Source organism: Aspergillus sclerotioniger (assembly GCF_003184525.1).
Source record: "Aspergillus sclerotioniger CBS 115572 chromosome Unknown BO94scaffold_19, whole genome shotgun sequence".
Classification (NCBI taxonomy): Eukaryota; Fungi; Ascomycota; class Eurotiomycetes; order Eurotiales; family Aspergillaceae; genus Aspergillus; species Aspergillus sclerotioniger.
In genome coordinates, this window is record NW_020291009.1 from 38,804 (window position 1) to 51,791 (window position 12,988).

The 12,988-nt window shown below is 50.6% G+C and overlaps 3 protein-coding genes across 3 annotated transcripts; 2 read left to right on the top strand and 1 right to left on the bottom strand.

Annotated features, from left to right (window-relative positions):
- Positions 1–227: 227 nt before the first annotated feature.
- cch1 (calcium channel protein CCH1) lies at positions 228–6,728 on the top strand (the record flags this gene model as incomplete). Its single annotated transcript, XM_025615794.1, has 4 exons — positions 228–1,856; positions 1,913–4,255; positions 4,312–4,975; positions 5,038–6,728. The coding sequence occupies 4 exons, from the start codon at positions 228–230 to the stop codon at positions 6,726–6,728; spliced, it is 6,327 nt and encodes a 2,108-aa protein (XP_025465849.1).
- Positions 6,729–7,830: 1,102 nt separating this feature from the next.
- Positions 7,831–9,080, top strand: BO94DRAFT_117571 (uncharacterized protein). The gene has a single exon (XM_025605546.1). The coding sequence runs from the start codon at positions 8,003–8,005 to the stop codon at positions 8,651–8,653; it is 651 nt and encodes a 216-aa protein (XP_025465850.1). The 5' UTR covers positions 7,831–8,002; the 3' UTR covers positions 8,654–9,080.
- A 574-nt stretch (positions 9,081–9,654) lies between these two features.
- Positions 9,655–11,229, bottom strand: clrD (histone-lysine N-methyltransferase Clr4; the record flags this gene model as incomplete). The annotated part of the gene is made up of 2 exons (XM_025617287.1): positions 10,177–11,229; positions 9,655–10,115 (listed from the first exon to the last, which is right to left on the bottom strand). Exons 1-2 carry the CDS (start codon positions 11,018–11,020, stop codon positions 9,655–9,657), a joined length of 1,305 nt encoding a protein of 434 aa, XP_025465851.1. The 5' UTR covers positions 11,021–11,229.
- Positions 11,230–12,988: the final 1,759 nt, after the last annotated feature.

A 12,988-nucleotide genomic window follows, 5' to 3' on the forward strand; every position in this document is an offset into this window, starting at 1 on the left:
TTGGCTTGATTGGATCCTTGCCCACAGTTCCGCTCGGGGTGCCACCGCTAACTTAACCAGAGTTCGTCAGCCCTTTCGTACTAGACCCAAGTCCTGGCTAGGAGTCTTCCCCAAGCGCGCTTTCACTTGCCCTTGGTCGACGACGCTCCAGAGCTGAGCCTTTCTAATCTTTCCTTTCTTGCAGCCTGCGATGTCTGCCTTCGGTTAGCACTTTGAGACTGCCCACCATGGCTTCGAATAGCCATGACCGCGGCGCCAATAACCCCGACTTCTCTACCGATCACTCAATCCCCTTGCAGGATCTCTCCGCGCCGTCGGAACCGGACCATGAACGTGGAGGCCCAGGTGGTGTTGCGAGCAGGCTGGGTCGCTCTTTGACCGGCAGGGGCCGAACAGGAAGGAATTACGAACGTATAGCGGAGGATTCCCCCATCGATGCCGTCAATGCCGCGCGCAATGCGCGCCCGCATCCTCATGTCGCCGATGAAGAAGATGACGACGTCCCGATCGAGGACCCCGGGGCGTTTGCTCAAGCAATGTCGTCGGTCGGACTCAGTTTTCACCCCTCGTCCAGTACCTCACTCGCACCATCACATAGCCGGGCAGGCTCCAGCATTGACCTAGACACTGTGCCGCTGGATGGAACCGACCCGTACCTCTCCCGCGTTAATACCTACAATGACACTGCACCGTTGACGGACACTCATAACGTCCAGCCGATAAGTGGAGCTTCCGGCTCGGAGAATGTTCATCAGGATGATCAGAGCGGTGCACGTACACTTCAGCTCCCCGCCGCCAGCCATCCGGGGTCACGATTAGGCGATGATCTACACAATCTGGAGGGGGGTTTCATTGGTAGACCCCGCACAGGAAGCAGTGGGATGGAAAGATCTCGATCGCTGTCCCCTTCGGGTTCTGGGTCAGCCTTGCAGCGGGCCAGCTCGATGATGAAGTCTATGTCCCAGCGTATCGTCAACCTCAGTAATGAACCTGAAGTTGTGGAGCAATCGATCCTCAGGGAGGAATCGCATAGGAATGCGCGGATGGAAGAGCCACCGATACTCCCATCTTTACCGGATTATGCACACGATGCGCCGTCTACCAGTTCGTTGCACAGTTCAGCTCCCGGAGAGAAACTGCCATCGGACAATAAAGCCTGGCGCGGCATTAGCAACCCTTTGAAAGGGAAATCCCTGGGCATCCTCGGCCCAGATAATGCTTTTCGGATGTGGTTATGTGATATACTGGTTCATCCATTTACGGAGCCCTTTATATTGGTTGTGATTATGGTCCAGACGATTCTGTTGACTATTGAGTCCTCACGCTCGGTCTGGAAATACCCCCGAGCTGTCAAATGGGGGGCAAATGCCATGGACTATCCGTACTTTGCTATCTTCATCATCTATACGCTCGAAATTATCGCCAAGATCCTCGTGTCAGGGCTGATCATCAACCCTGCCGAATACAGCACCATAGACCGGTCGATGGGGTTCCGGAAAGCGGTAGTGGAGAAGGGAAAGAATCTCATCATACCGCAGCGACAATTCTCGGTGCGAAAGTCATCAGTCATGTCAGAGCAACCGCAAGCCTCTATCATACGCACTTTTACGGGCGGCTTGAATCAGTTGGAACGTCAACTCGCCGATGATCCGCTTCAGAAAAGCCGCGTGAGACTTGCTCACCGTGCGTTTCTCCGCCACTCATTCAACCGTCTCGACTTTGTCGCCTTAGTGTCGTACTGGGTTTCCTTCTTTCTCTCTATATATGGAGTGGAGACTCGCCAGCAGCTCTATGTGTTCAGCATGCTCAGCTGTCTTCGGATCCTTCGTCTCCTTAATTTGACTAATGGTACTTCTGTGAGTGCGAGGCAGATGGCGATTCTTAGCGGCGTGATTTACTGACTTCAACCCAGGTTATCATCCGGAGTTTAAAGAAGGCTGCGCCTTTGCTTGCGCATGTAGCGTTCCTCGTCGGCTTTTTCTGGCTCCTCTTTGCCATTGTTGGCATCCAAAGCTTCAAGTCCAGTCTTCGAAGGACCTGTGTTTGGCGTGGTGTAGACGGTCAAAGCGATTATGACCAAAACGATCCAAACGGCAATATACAATTTTGCGGAGGTTATATCAATGCGACCACTGGGCAAGAAATGTCTTGGATCCAGTCAAACAACATCTCGAGTACGTCTAGTCCGAAGGGCTATCTCTGCCCAGCAGGATCGGTTTGTCTTGAAGGTGGCAATCCCTTTAACGGGACGATGAGTTTTGACAACATCCTGAACTCGCTGGAGCTCGTGTTCGTTATCATGACCTCCAACACCTTCACTGACATCCTCTACTATACTGCTGACAGTGATTACCTCGCGTCCTCTATCTTCTTCGTATGTGGGCTTGTCATTCTGAGTTTGTGGATGGTCAACCTGCTAGTTGCGGTGATCACTCACTCTTTTCAAGTCATCCGAGAGGAAAGCAAGCGCAGTGCCTTTGCCGTTCAGAAAATCGACACAACTGAGAGGGAGGACATGTCCTCCCGAAAGGCTAGTACAATCAAACGTCTCTATGACAAGACTGAATGGCTTTGGGTCTGCATTATCATTTTCGATCTTACTATTCAAGCCCTGAGGAGCGCTTCTATGGGTGACAGCCGGGAGCGGTTGATTAGCACCACGGAATTCATCGTCACATTCATCTTCCTTTTTGAAATTATTCTACGGTTTGCCTCTGATTGGCGCACGTTTCACAAAAAGGCTCGAAACTGGGTTGATCTAGGACTCGTTGTGATAACCTGCATCATCCAGGCTCCAGCGATCAAGCGGGAACGGGCATATGATGTCCTCACACTCTTTCAGATTCTTCGAGTATATCGAGTTGTGCTCGCATTTAAGGTGACCAGGGACCTCATCATGGTTGTCTTCCGTAATTCAGTCGGTCTACTGAATCTTATTTTCTTCGTCTTCCTGATTACATTCCTGGCTTCCATCTTCGCAACACAGCTCTTCCGCGGTCAGATTCCGGAAGAAGATGACGACGGCGATCTCATTTATATCACCTTCTCGGACATATACAATTCTTTCCTCGGAATGTATCAACTCCTATCCAGTGAGAACTGGACAGACATTCTGTACGACGCCACGACATATACTTATGGATACAACACAGCTTGGATCTCAGCGACCTTTTTGATACTATGGTTTATCGTGGCAAATTTTATTGTCCTGAACATGTTCATTGCTGTCATTCAGGAGAGCTTTGATGTCTCAGAGGACGAGAAACGGCTTCAGCAGGTCAAGGCATTCTTACAGCAGAAGCAGGTCAACATGTCCTCTCAGGGAAATTTGTCTCTTTCCAAGATCTTCAAGCTAGGCAAAGATTCCAGCCGCTACAAAGATCCTCTTGATCATGGCCCAGCGGCGTTGGAAATGTTGCTCAAGGATGCTGTTGTCCAGGAGTTCCTTGATGATAATGAATCGCCAGAGAACCGGCAAGGAGATAGCGTGCCACTGGAGACATCGGCCACCGCGGAGACAGCCCAGCCAGGCTTTTTCTCGCGCTTCGGGTCGAAATTTACCACGTCAATCATGCGTCGAGAACCGAATCCCTTCTATTCCAAGCTAGAGATCCCGCGGGCGTTCGATGAGCTAGACCCAAGAACTATGGCCAAGGAGTTTGTCTCGGCCGCTGAGCAAAGGAAAAGAGCTCAGCGAGAGTACCTCATGCGCCACCCCAATTACAATAAGTCCCTCTTCATGTTCGCGCCCAGTCATCCTGTTCGAAAGCTATGCCAACGCATCGTGGGACCGGGACGTGGAGTCCAGCGAGTGGAAGGTGTAGATCCCTATAAGCCGGTCTGGTATACGTTTTCCGCCTTTATCTATGCGGCCATTGTCGCCATGGTTCTGCTGGCTTGCATAACCACGCCAATTTACCAGAAAACCCACTTCACGTCTAACCGGGACTGGTTTACGTATACTGATATGGGTTTCGCGGTCTTGTTCTCCATCGAAGCTATAATCAAAGTCATTGCAGATGGATTTTTCTGGACCCCGAATGCGTACTTTCGTGGCTCCTGGGGATTTCTCGACGGAGTTGTTTTGATAACGCTTTGGATCAGTGTCGGTGGTTCCTTGTACCAGGATTGGGGCGTCACTCGGGCCATTGGAGCCTTCAAGGCTCTTAGGGCCCTCAGACTCTTGAATGTCAGCGACAGTGCCAAGAATACTTTCCATTCAGTCATCATTGTTGGTGGATGGAAGGTCATCGCTGTAAGTCCCTTTTCTCATTCGTATCCCAAGCATGCAGAAGCTGATGCACCTGACAGGCTGCGGCCGTTTCGATGAGCTTTTTGATCCCTTTCGCTATCTACGGAGTCAACCTTTTCGCTGGACGGATGGTGCTTTGTAATGATGGCGACATTTCAGGAAGCTTGGACCAATGCATCGATGAGTACCAGAGCTCGCCTTACAATTGGGACGTCCTCGCCCCGCGAGCAGCAGCCAATCCGTACTATGACTTTGACAACTTCGGCGATTCCCTCTTCATACTGTTCCAAATTGTCTCCCAAGAAGGGTGGATCGACGTACAGGACAGTGCAATGAGCATTACTGGAGTTGGTATGCAGCCACAGGACTACGTCGCGCCGGAGAATGGACTTTTCTTCATTGTTTTCAACTTGCTCGGTGCCGTCTTTGTCCTGACGCTCTTCGTGTCTGTGTTCATGCGAAACTATACCGAAGAGACCGGGGTTGCCTACCTCACTGCTGAGCAGCGATCGTGGCTAGAATTGAGGAAACTTCTCCGGCAGATATCCCCTTCCAAGCGCTCGTTGGACAAGAAGAGCCGACAGTGGAAGATGTGGTGCTATCGGGTGGCCGTCAAAAAGCACGGCCCTTGGTCAAGATGCGTGACTCTCGTTCTTACACTCCACCTTTTGTTGCTGGTCTTGGAATACTATCCCGAGCCGGCTCTCTGGGATCAGATCAGAGGTCAGTTGTCCTCTCGTGCCTTGTATCGGCGTTGTTCCTGCTAACCACTCATCTTCTCACAGAGATAATCTTCTTCGCGTTTAACTTCATCTACATTGTGAATGTTGCAATCCGGATGATTGGGTTAGGCTGGCATCGCTTTAGTCGTAGTTCATGGGACATTTATTCATTACTCTCTGTCTCCGGGACGTTTATCACGACAATTCTGAGGTTCTTGTCATCGAGCCAGGTCATCAATGAGCTGAACAAGCTCTTTCTTGTCTCGATCACTCTTCTCATTATTCCCCGGAACAATCAGCTTGACCAGCTTTTCAAAACCGCTGCGGCTAGTCTGACATCTATCGGCAATCTCCTCGCCACGTGGTTCGTCCTCTTCCTTGTGTTCGCGATCGCCATGAACCAAGCATTTGGTCTTACGAAGTTCGGGTCGCAAGAGACCAACAACCTCAATTTCCGGGACGTTCCGAAGGCCCTCATTCTACTGTTCCGGATGAGTGCCGGAGAAGGATGGAACCAAATCATGGAGGACTATGCCACGATGGATCCGCCGTACTGCACGTATAGAGGCCAATTTTTCGAAGATGATTGTGGCAGTGCGCCGTGGGCCCGCTCGCTCTTCATTGCGTGGAACATCATCAGCATGTATCTCTTTGTCTCGCTGTTTACGTCCTTGATCTTTGAGAGCTTCTCATATGTGTACCAGAAGAGCAGTGGGCTGTACGCGATCAGTCGGGAGGATGTGCGCCGCTTCAAGCATGCGTGGGCTACATATGATCCGGATGGAACGGGATTTATTACCAAAGAGCAGTTCCCGCGGCTGTTGGGAGAGTTGTCGGGGGTGTTCTCGATGCGGATCTATGACGGCGAGTTTACGATTGGACAGATCATGGAAGAGTGTCGAGTGGACAAGCGAGACTCGCTTATGGCGCATCGGAGAGTGGTCGACGGGCTGGACCTGGATAAAATGACCAAAATCCTTCGACGCATCCCAGTCGACACTGTGCGCACGCGCCGGCAACGGCTGAATGCGTTCTACGAAGAGGTCCTCGTCTCGGCGGACCCGGTGCGTGGCATATCGTTTCATTCGTGCCTCATGATCCTGGCGCATTACAACGTGATCAGCGATAGCAAGAGCCTGAGGCTCGAAGAGTTCTTGCGAAGACGGGCGCGACTGCAGCGAGTTGAGGAAACCATTCGCCGCCAAACGGTGATCGGCTTCTTCGACACGCTGTACTGGTCTCGCGAATTCCGGCGACGGGTCGAGCACAAGAAATCGGCCCGGATGAGCGGCGTTCCCCAGTTCTCGGTTCCCGAGATCTTTGTGGACGATGGATCTCACGATGAGCCCTCGACTACAGAAGAGGCTCCTGAAAGCACACGCGACCCGCTGACCGGGGCAGACCTGTCGCAGCCGATGCTGTCCCCGACGTCGCCCACAGGGAGAGCAGCACGGCCGTATCAGCTTCCGCCCATCGACACGAGTCCACTGGGCCGCATATCTGTGTTGAACTCGCCCTCGACGGAATGGTCGAGCATCAGTCCATCCCTGTCGCCCCTTCGGGAGCGGGCCAACACGACGTCGTCCTACGGCAGCGGACCGGACTTGCACGATGAACTGCAGGCAGCCAGCGCAGCGCATTCGCGAGAGAACAGCACGATGAACGTCAACGATGTGATGCAGTCGCTGGGCGAATCGGCGTGGGGCGAGAGTATCCGGCGCAGCTTTACGCAGCGACGTCGATCGGGGGAGTAGAAGGATGACGAGTGAAGTGGATAGATATATGAGCGATGTTGCCACGATCTCCCAGAATAAATGTTGAATCATGGGAATGGGGCCTGTTTTTTTTTTTTCTTGGGGGTTTACTGTTTGTTTACAGTTTCTTTGTTCTTTTGGGCTGCTCCTGTTTTTGGCGTGTCTTGCTTGCCCCTTCCCCGTGCCTTGTTTTTGCCCAATCTTACCCTGCATCATCTACTTAGTACTGTCTGTTCGGGATCCATTTGCTGGTCGGAGTGATCTGGGCATGAACTAGTCATCTCTGTGCCGGCTGGGGAGACGCTTGGGATGTTCTTTATTGTTCTGGGGATGTTCTTGATCGCTAGAGACTTGATGTTTGCATAGCGGTGGCGTGTGGGAGGGATACACCGCGTCGATTGGTTCGAGGCACATGTTCTGCATGGCCGGTCTGTACAGTTTAGCTTGGGGAGGAGACGAGATGATTGGTGTTTGAATAGTCATGATGATAGATCGAACTATACAGTACTGTTGTAAATTGTGACCTTGAATCCTGTGATTTCCGGGGGGTCTGCTTGGCATTGCCGGATTGGGCAACCGTGAGGGCACTGGGGGGGGGGGGGGGGGGGGATGGAAGGGGAAGCCAATAGTCAACCACCCTGGCGAGAACACGTCGACGAAAGAACCCGTCATGGGATATGGATGGAGTCGATTGACAGGTGGTTGACTGCGGTCGGAAAGAAGGGCGCGCGTGGGAAAGTCGAATGGGTAAGAATGGATCGGAAACGGAGGGGCCCAGATGGCCGGATGCAGCAGCAGCGAACGAGGGGGCCTGCGTTCGTTCGGTCGTGTCTTCCCTCCTTGCAGCTGGGATCGAAGGTATTCTCCTCGACTCCCTCAGGCCTATAAGGCAGGGTGCCTCACGGTGCCTGTTTGTACCTGTCGGAGCCATCGGATCTTCTTCTCGCCTCTTGTCTCCGGTCGAGAACCGGCTTCTTCCACGCGGCCTGGAACTACTACTAGATACTAACTACTACGGAGGCACCTGACTACTATATCTACTCTCTAAATCCTCCCGATGGTTAACTGTTTTCCTCGCCAACCTTTTCCTCGGCTTTGACATCATCACCCTCATCCTCATCCTCCTCATTAGGGACATCCCGTTAAGCCACCCTCATACCGATTCTTTGGCTTATTCACTTCCCTGCCCCCCTCTGAGTCGTCATTGATCGCTATTCACCACACCTCACCTCACCTCACCTCATCTCCATCGATCAATTTAAAATCCACCCACGATGCGCTCCAATCAACCCTCATCACACGGGCTCTCCTTGCACACTTCGTTTCCTTCCGAACGAGCCTGCACCGCCGACTGTTGCTCCATGTCGATAACCTCCACCACCGCTTCGACGGTGCCTCCCCATCCTCCCGTCGGTCCGTCGTCCTCGTCTACGACACCGACTCCGCTCAGCTCCACTACCGTCAGTCCCACTTCATCGCCCACTTCGTCTCCTTATCCCTTCCGCCGCTTTCACCACCGCCTCAGTCTCACTCGCGACCCCATCAATCTGAATGGCCACCACCACTACCCCAACAGTACTTCCTCCCCTTCCAGTCGCAGCCAAAGCCCCTTCCGACTCTCCTACTCGTCCCTCCTTCGTCGTCCCTCGTTGATGCTCCTCCGCCGTCGCCCCTCCAAAGTCGACTTAGCCTTGTGCGAGGAACGGTCTCGATGCGACGAAGACTCCATCGAGCGGCAGGGTCTAGATCTTATGGAGCCGCGCCCGGTGGATCCACTCGGCTTTTCCATGGATAGTATGGACGCGAGTGTCTTCTCCTCGGGCTCGTCGATGGTTGGCGATCGATCCTCAACACAAAGTTTGACCGTTGCGCAACCGCGCTTCGTCATGGGTGGCATTTTCGAGGTCTTGGAAGGAAGTGGCTAGCCTTTTCGACTACATAGTTTTTTCCCTCCCTTGCTTTGCTTTGTCACTTGGGTTTAAATTATGGTGGTTATTCCTGGTGTTTTGCTTTGCCTTGCTTTACTTTGCTCTGCTTGGTGGGAGCTTCTGGCGCTTTGCTTGATGTCTGCTTATCTACCAGGGTGCAACGCTCCACACCTGGGTTGTTTATGATCTGAGCGAATTGGAACAGGCGTAATACTTGGTTTGATTTGGACGGAGTTTGGGTGATGGGCAATGGCGTCTTTAGAGTTGGTTGCCTTTTTCTTTTCTTTTTTCAAATATTTTTTATCTTTTGATAAATATGATTCTCAATGGAATCCACTCATCTACCCTCCTGCTTCTGGATTTATGGGCCGAAAATACAAATGAATACTCTCATCTGCTTATACTGTCAGTTGATTTCAGCGTTGGATAATTGCGGTTAATGCTAAATACTAGATACACCGAATAATCACAGAGATAATAAGTGACAGTTGACAGTAAATAGAATTCAATGGTAACCAGTGCAGTACCCACAATTCAATAAGACAAAGCTTCCGCGCCAGCGCCTAAGCATGCAATGAAATGAATGACTAATTGGGTAAATGCACCATCTGGGGTATCGTGTCGGAGTGAAAGAAGAGGTGGGAGAATAAAAGAAGACAACCGAACCCAATCCAATCCAATCTAATCCATCCATGATGAATGAACCAGAGATAGTGGAATGAAAAGTAGTGAAGTAAGGCAATGTAATGCATGACACGTGATCATTCCCAATGCAATGCAACAAGAATCAAGGCTTAGGCTTTTGCTTTCTCTCGCCATGCTGAACAAACCAATACCGTTGAAATAATAGATTAATTGAACGCGCTTGCGCCAATCCTGGTGTAAACTAACCAATCAGCTAACTCTCACAGCGCCATGCAATGCAAGCATATGGTATCATGATTGGAAAGAATATGTGCAGATGTAAAACAGGTGGAGGTAGTAGGTGAGATTGAAGATTATCTCATCCCTTTCGCCTTTCGTTGATTCGGCCATAGCTGACCGCGGCAGCTACTCTCCCCGCATAGACATTGCACTGCGTTGGGGTCAACCTTGTTGACTTCTTCCCAGGCGGGGTTGTAGTCGAAGGTCAATTCCGTCATGGGGGGTACATCCTTGAGAGCGAAGAAGGCAAGGTCATACAGATAGTCGTCTGCGTGGTTCCGAGACACAGGGAACATCCGACAATTCGGGTTACAGGAATGGTTCATGAATCTGGTGGGACCACCGAACTTGTGGCCATCCACGACGTACTTGCTGTCTTCTTCAGTGATAAGAAAATCCAGACTGAAGAGATACGAGTGGCCATTTTGTGAGGTGGCGATGTCTTCACGGATGTCGGCGACTTCCTTGGTGATGGCCTCGCCCAGGTAGCAGTCAATGAACTGACCAGCGCGGATTCGGTCCGGAGAGCGGAGACCTTCACTTTGATCAGTACAGTACTTGATCACGTGCCACATGAGAACCATCGGGGGACATACCGAACCCTCTATTGCCCGTGTTGAATATCTCCAACCGCACCGTCCGTCCACTCTGCACGACCCGGTTCCAGCACCGCTCATCACACCCACACCGCGAACTACACTCGTAGATCATCGCTTTCCGTTTTAAAAACTCCGGAGTAAGAACCAGCAATCGCGCATCATCCTCGGCCCGTTTGTACGGCACCATTGAATCATTGGTCTCTTCCTCTTTACTAAGACAGAGGCATCTTGCCGGATCGCAGAATCCGACACAGGTACACCCCGCATTAAATTCCTCGGGCACGGGTGTGACCCCCTGGCGAATCTTGTACTCATTCACAAACTCAAAGTTGGCCGCAAATCGCGCCAGCAGATGCTCATCTCCCGGTGCAAAGGTCACTTTTGGGCCCCGGATCTTCCCCAGCTTCCGCTGCAGAGTCTGACGCAGCTGTGCAGTGATGTCCGGCTTGGAAGTGAGTAGGGGTCCAACAGTGCCAACTTCAAAGGAAATCTCGGCCCGCTTGACCTTTCGAACGGTCGGGTAGGCACCCTTCACTGCACGCTTCTCGTAGGCGTCAGTCGGGTAGAATGTCTCCGAGAGCCCAATGGGAGAAGGAGCGGGGATAAAGTTAGCGGAAGCGAGTTCTAATATCTGGCGTTGCGAAGGTGAAGGAACCACCACGCTCAGGGTATTATGGGGGAAGCCGGACCCAGGGCTGGGGGTGTGGTATGTGAATGGCTTCCTGATCAGGACAGATTTGGTTTCTTCATTCTTCTCCTGGTGGCGGAGAATCTGTTTGGTGGCGGCCACATTAAATGGGGATGATCGACGGGTGCTCATGAGGGGGTGTTGGATGTGCATGGCTTTCTTTGGTCCATCCTGACCATAGGAGGTGTGGTGGTTTGGGGTCTGCTTAGTGAGGCTATTTGCCTGTTGTGGCTGAGATGAAGACCGCTGCTGTGAATTTGGCCGTGGAGCTTGAAATGCGGCGAGCAGTGACTCTACATCTTCACTTTTCCTCTTCGATGGCACTGAAGAAGCGGTGCGGTGAGTAAGAGTAGAGAGAAAGCTGGATCTGTTGTGTTGCAGAGGAGGTGCAGGTGGAGAAGGAGAAGGGGGATGAGAAACAGTAGCAGCAGCAGCAGCAGCAGCAGCAGGAGCAAGAGCTGATGCTATTGGTCCCGATAGGGAAGGCGCGTGCTGGATGTATCAAGTCAGCTGATCTCCATGGCAGAAACATGGCACAAAATGCTGCAGGTGACAGAAAGGAAATCAAAAAGAAAAAAAAAGAAAAATAAAAGTGTTGGAACCACCCCCAGCAAAAAAAGGTAGACTGATAATGCAGCATGGCACTGCTTATGGCTGCTACCTCATCCAAAAAAAGGTACGTAGGTAGATAGACAGATTGATAGCCGCCAACCACCATTAAAAGAACCAAAACAAGACCAACAACACGCAAACAGCCTTTATCTAGGGGGGGGTGGAAGATAGGTAGGCCCCAACTCACCTCCTCGATCCTGTCCTCCGAATCCGAATCCTGGGTTAGATCGATTACCATCTCTTTGGAAAGTAAAGACATCCAGACAAATCACAAAAAATCAAAACACTGGCTTTACAAATGAAACGGGTCGTTTAGGAGAACAACATGAGTGTGGTTGCTGAAAAAGATTAGGATCAATTCGACCCTAGAGTTAGAAGGGGGAAACTAACACTTAGACTAGCCTATTTAGGAAATTATTAGTCAGCTGATTTATAAATTAACTAATCTGAGAGGTTGAGTTCTTTAATTATAATGTGATTTCGATTGAAATGACATTCACTACAAACTGGATCGGTCTTTTTATATCAGTTGAAAGAGAAAGTCGAGACTTGTTTATTAGGTGCGTGTGTTGTACTGGGTTTTTGTTATCAGCAGCGTAGGTGCCGCAGGCCATTCTGATCTGGCCAATAGGGATGCAGTCTGGGGAGGATAGATTGGACTGGAAAGTCATTGCTTATCTTTGCTCGGTCACGGGTAGCTGTGAGAGTCAAACAAGCAGATCAAAATCAGTGACTGGTCATAGAGTGAGTAATTCACAACTTCTAGAAATCAGACCTCAAAAAGAGACAAACATATAGAATCAATTATTCTAAATCTAAATCAATAACTAGAATTTGAATAAATACTGTAGCTGAGACAGGAGAGCATCTCAAACTTTCTTTATCTATCTCTTTATTCAAATGGTGGCTTTCTTGGCGCGATATCCGCACTGGTGACTAAGCGTATCACGATGATAGTTAGTTAGTTATCAGTTGTGTTGTTCGTAAGTTGGGTCGATGCCTTGTTGTTGATGACATTTGACAATTCTATTTCTTGTAGAGTCAGATTAAACTGCTTACAATCTGTATCTTCTGACGGTGGTGTAATATGAATAATCTCGCAAGTTTTGCGGTGTGATACTGGTAAGAACTAACGGAGAGCAGAGTATCATCCTACGCCCTATACTGCGGCGGCCCTTTAGCGTCAGGATGTCCCCCTTAGCTTACCCGAGGACGCCCCCGGCGGCGCATTGCGCTAAGGGGCCAACTGGCTAACTAGTAACTACTCGGATATCGAGGCTTATACAGTTATCTTGAATATCAGCTATAAGCTTTGAGAGATTCAATTAGATCAAACAGTCCAGACTACTTAAAGTATTGATGTTGATATGTATTGAATCAACGCTCGTAGTCAACCTAGGACGGACAGTTTTGACTTGCTATGTAGTAACAAAAAACAAAATTTGTAGTCATACTCAGTTCCAAGGAGCATGTGTCGCTCTCTACGCCGCATAGCTAGACTTTCTTGTC

Coding starts and splice junctions, on each gene's coding strand:
- BO94DRAFT_117571 (XM_025605546.1), top strand. CDS start 8,003: ATGCGCTCCAATCAACCCTCATCACACGGGCTCTCCTTGCACACTTCG.